We start from the raw sequence: 4,621 nt of genomic DNA, 5'->3' as shown, positions 1-4,621 counted from the left end.
ATGGACCCGGAAAAAATGGCCCCGGTAAAAATGGCCCCGGTAAAAATGGCCCCAAATGACAGGTAGGTAAAAATGGCCCCAATAATAAAATTCTGTATTAAAACTGATTTTTTAAAAATCATTATATGCATTTTTTAAAACGGAAATAATTTAGTTTTTAAAAGAAATCTAACATCAAATAAAATGCCATTTACATTTTACTTTTTGCAGAAATTACATATTCAATGATAAAATATTCAAAGATAAATACATGAACCTGTCATTCAAACACACAATTGATCCACATGCTTTAACTACTGTTTATTTGCACTGTTTATAACATTTAAAGTTATTTCATTTGATACTTAACAAAAGTGAATTTTGTGGTTATCTATGAGTTGCATATTTTGGTAGTTGAAGTACTGTACCGGTATGTATGTCATTCCTCTACTTTGTTAGTGGAATAACGTTTTTAAAACTTATTTCAACTATCAAAAAATGTTCAATGGCCGTTGTTTTCTGATAATCTCTCAGTACATTTGCATCTGTTGTGTAACTGTATTTGTTATTGATTCAATTCTTGCTTATTACCGTATTTAAATATTTGAAGATTTTAAAAAAATATCATTTCTATTACTGAATTTTTGTCATTGGGGCCATTTTTACCTACTTGTCATTCGGGTCCATTTTTACTGGGGCCATTTTTACCGGGGCCATTTTTCCTGGGCCATTTTTTCCGGGGCCATTCTTACCTACATTCGTTATAATTGTTGCTGCTGCTAGTAATCAGCGCTGGAGCAGGCAACTCCACCAGGTAACCATTATATTCCAAGGTAGAGAGAAAAAAATGCAGATAAAGTGCCTTGCTCAAGGACACAAGCGAAATGCACAGCAAGGGATTGAAACCAAGACCTCGAGGTTGGGAAACAAACCGTTCCTGCTACGCCAAACCACTTTCACGTGTGTCTAAATTGCGACTACACCCAGGCCTATCACATTGCTAATATTTTGAAAATAGTAAAACTAGTAAAAAGTTGTAACCAGTTTTGTGTAGTGTAAAGGCAAATATATTTAAATCTTTAAGAAATAGCAGGGGACCTCTGTCATGATCTCTCAAGGCCTGTTTATTCTTCTGAGATGTTCAGTTATTCAGTGCGCATGCGTTCGTACTGCCATCAAGCAACACGTCAAAACAAAATAATTTCGCGCGCTAAGATAGGTAGACATTTCGCTATTCCCCCGAGATTTTGCATGGTTTGGATTACTGTGTGTGAAACGAAGAAAATATCTTGTTACTAATTGTTAAAAGTTGAAAGATTTTCTGTATGATAAGGGTATTAGCAGTCGTTCGTTTTCTTGTAAGAGTATTTTTTGTTACCATGTCTTCACACACCTAACGAACATACTGTTGCAGAACATCATTCTATTAGCTAATGGGATCTCATTGGCACACACATGCGCCAAGCATTGCCAATGGCGAATATAACATTGTCCTCTTTGGTTTAAATATTTTGAGCAAAAAATTAAGAACCAGTGGGCTTGAATTCTTCATACCTTTTGCCTTTCATCAGATGGGGCATCGTAACCAACAGTACTACCTCGTTTGTGATTTGGAAGCGACATGTATTTATCCTCGACAACATGACTGGCAGCCGGAAATAATCGAAATTGGAGCTATTATTCTTAATTCAAACCTAAACCAAGTAAGAAACGATTACACATACCAACACGACTATACATTGGGTTTATTTGGCGGGGCTAAAAATAAATGGCTCCATCAGTCAATTGGATAGACAACCAGGCCCAAGCCAATTGAATATGAATCAATAATATTTTCAATAGCATTACTAATACTGTATAGCAGCAAGTCATGTGTTATTATAAGCCATGTTTAATTTTCAGGTTAGTGAATTTCAAGAATATGTTCAACCAGTGGTTAACGCCACACTGACGCAATACTGCCTAGAACTCACAAAAATCAGTCAGGTATATTGTTAAATGTAAAGTTTTTATTTAGTATTTCAGTTTCAAATTTTTGTTTCATTTTATCCGTTTAAATATGTCTTTATTTTTTGCTGATTATTCCACGTTAGGCCTACTACTTTGTCCTCTGATAGCCTACGCATTGTGGTTTATTCCACGCTAGCTATGAACTGTTTTTATATACGGTAACTATGAGAACGTCGGCTCTTAAAACATATAATAAGGTCTTTTATTTGGTTACAGAGAGATGTCGACGGAGCAGATACATTTCCAGACGTATATGGAAGGATGGTAAAATGGATGAGAGAAAACGGATTAAACCTTCAACCAGGGAGACAAAACTTTACTCTCATCACGGACGGGTAGAGTTTAATTCGTGATTTTTTACATTTTACATTATTTTTATTGAAGGTGACCAACATAATTTAAAAAGAGGTTTAAATAAACAATATATTGCTAATTGTTCAATTATAATAATACTATATTAAACATATTTATAATTACTATAAAACACTGTAAAACCTAACATATTATTTTGTCTTATTTAGTATCTTTGATTGCAACCAGTACATACGAAATCAATGCAAACTGTCTAAGCTCGAATTTCCAAACTGGGCCAGGAATTTCAGCAACATAAAGAAACATTTTACGTATGTTTTGCCACGCATGCGAAAGCCTGATGGGAGATCGAATAGTATCACTGAAATGATGGAGAAGCTAAGTATGATGATATAATATTGTATTTTGTTTAAATCAAAAAGATATTGTAACTTGAATCTAGATATATGTCAACGTCGAATTTATGTGAGTTTTGTTTTTAATATCAACAATTACATCAGGAATATTCATACTAATTACGGTAATATATTTTCCATAGGGCTTCCAATGGATGGACAATTGCACCGAGCTTTAGATGACGCGAAGCTTGTGGTAAAGATAATGAAAGATCTTCGAAGAGTTCGTCCTAGTTTCGAATTCAAGCCCAACGAAATACTAAGACCGAATTGGACATTGAAATTCTTCGACTAAACCAGCAATAAATCACACAGCATAACTTATTGTGTGCATGTAAAACGAATTTACATATTTATGATGCATTGGAAATAAATCATTATATATATTTTTGTATATTATATATATGATGTACTATACCGCTTTTGGTGTTAATCTACTAGCATTTACAAATAGATTGTATAACTTTGGTCCGCACCGGGTCTCATCAATTTTACTTAGACATTAAGAAGATCATCGTCTAATTACTTGCTGTCTCTGCGATGCAAACGAAATAGAAGACGAATATAAGAGAGTTTATCCTTCTTCATTTATCAGGTCAAATCAAAACTATAAATTCCTATGATTATTCAATGATACTCAGTTGTAAGTCCAGTTGTCTAAGTTTCTTTAGGCCTACATTGCTTTCAATATTAGAAAAGTCTTACCTAAATATTAATTACAAGTCGGTGGTGACGTCATCACTTTCATTTTGCCTACTGTAATTGTTTTTTTTTAATCATGCATGATTAATTTACATCTTTTATTGTAATTTAATTTTAATTAGCCTATTTATATTACGTTTTTTATATAATTTTGTATTAATTCATTATGTAAATTAAGAATTGAAAGGTTGTCATTTATTTTACTGTTAATTAATTGGTTTCATACTCTTTTGTTTTGTTTTACTATGTGTATTGAGGGTCCCTAATGATCAGCTTCGGTTGGATGGACTGCCCTCATTAAAGATTGTTGAAATAAATAAAATAAAATAAAAATACAGTCTCGTCATGCATCCCTGCAAACAATAACAATAGGGGGAATTCCATAGTTTGCTGCATGAAATATCAGCGCATTTTGCACTTAAACCTCCTTAGGTACCCACTTCAACTCCTGGGTTGAAAGAAGCAATGCAGATAGAGTGCCTTGCTCAATGACACAACCCAATTGCACAACGAGGGATTGAAACCCAAACACTCGTGGTGACAATAGAGTCACTAAATACTACAGTACCTATTACACCAGGTTACCAAAACACTGTAAGTCACTCCTAAAGAGCTAAAGATTTCAATCTTTCGTGTTTCCCGCTTTCGCTCTGACCGAGAGCGACCAAAAGTACAGCCCGATTATTTTGAGCGATATTGAATAGACTGTTTTGATTGGCTAAAACTGGATATTGTTCGTCGTTGTCAATGATGGTTAAACATTGCGCGCAATCTTTTGGATATCAATCACGCGCGTTTCTCCTGCTCTCTCTTTCTGCACGCTGACGTTGAGTCATGTAGGAAGGGTACTGTCGCACGGTGGCTGGCTGGCTTTGACGAAACAATTTATTTTACTTATTTATTTATTTTATTTATTTACAATTTTTAATTGCGAATATGTTGAAGGTGAGTAGCTGCGTAGGACATCCCTCTCTTCTGTGCAATTCGGTTGTGTCCTTGATCAAGGCATACATAAATGCCAAATATCGAGGTCTAGGGGCCTCAGAATCGTTTGTCTTTGTATACATACATATATAGGCCTATATATGCCTATATATATGCCTATATATACCGTATATAGGCCTATATATGCCTATATATATTTATATACATATATGTATATATATACGTATATATATACGTATATATATATATGTATATATATACGTATATATATATATACG

General features: G+C 34.0%; 1 protein-coding gene across 1 annotated transcript; it reads left to right on the top strand.

Moving 5' to 3' along the window:
* The first annotated feature begins 1,115 nt into the window (after positions 1-1,115).
* Positions 1,116-3,516, top strand: LOC117107586 (3'-5' exoribonuclease 1-like). Its single transcript, XM_033249289.1, has 5 exons — positions 1,116-1,682; positions 1,882-1,965; positions 2,206-2,324; positions 2,511-2,683; positions 2,840-3,516. The coding sequence occupies exons 1-5, from the start codon at positions 1,413-1,415 to the stop codon at positions 2,989-2,991; spliced, it is 798 nt and encodes a 265-aa protein (XP_033105180.1). The 5' UTR covers positions 1,116-1,412; the 3' UTR covers positions 2,992-3,516.
* The last annotated feature ends 1,105 nt before the right edge of the window (positions 3,517-4,621 follow it).

This window comes from Anneissia japonica, unplaced genomic scaffold, assembly GCF_011630105.1.
Source record: "Anneissia japonica isolate Jap-2015-1 unplaced genomic scaffold, ASM1163010v1 scaffold288107_len46527_cov122, whole genome shotgun sequence".
Lineage (NCBI taxonomy): Eukaryota > Metazoa > Echinodermata > Crinoidea > Comatulida > Comatulidae > Anneissia > Anneissia japonica.
Note: the sequence above shows the minus strand (reverse complement) of the source record. Positions and strands in the feature narration are given on the sequence as shown.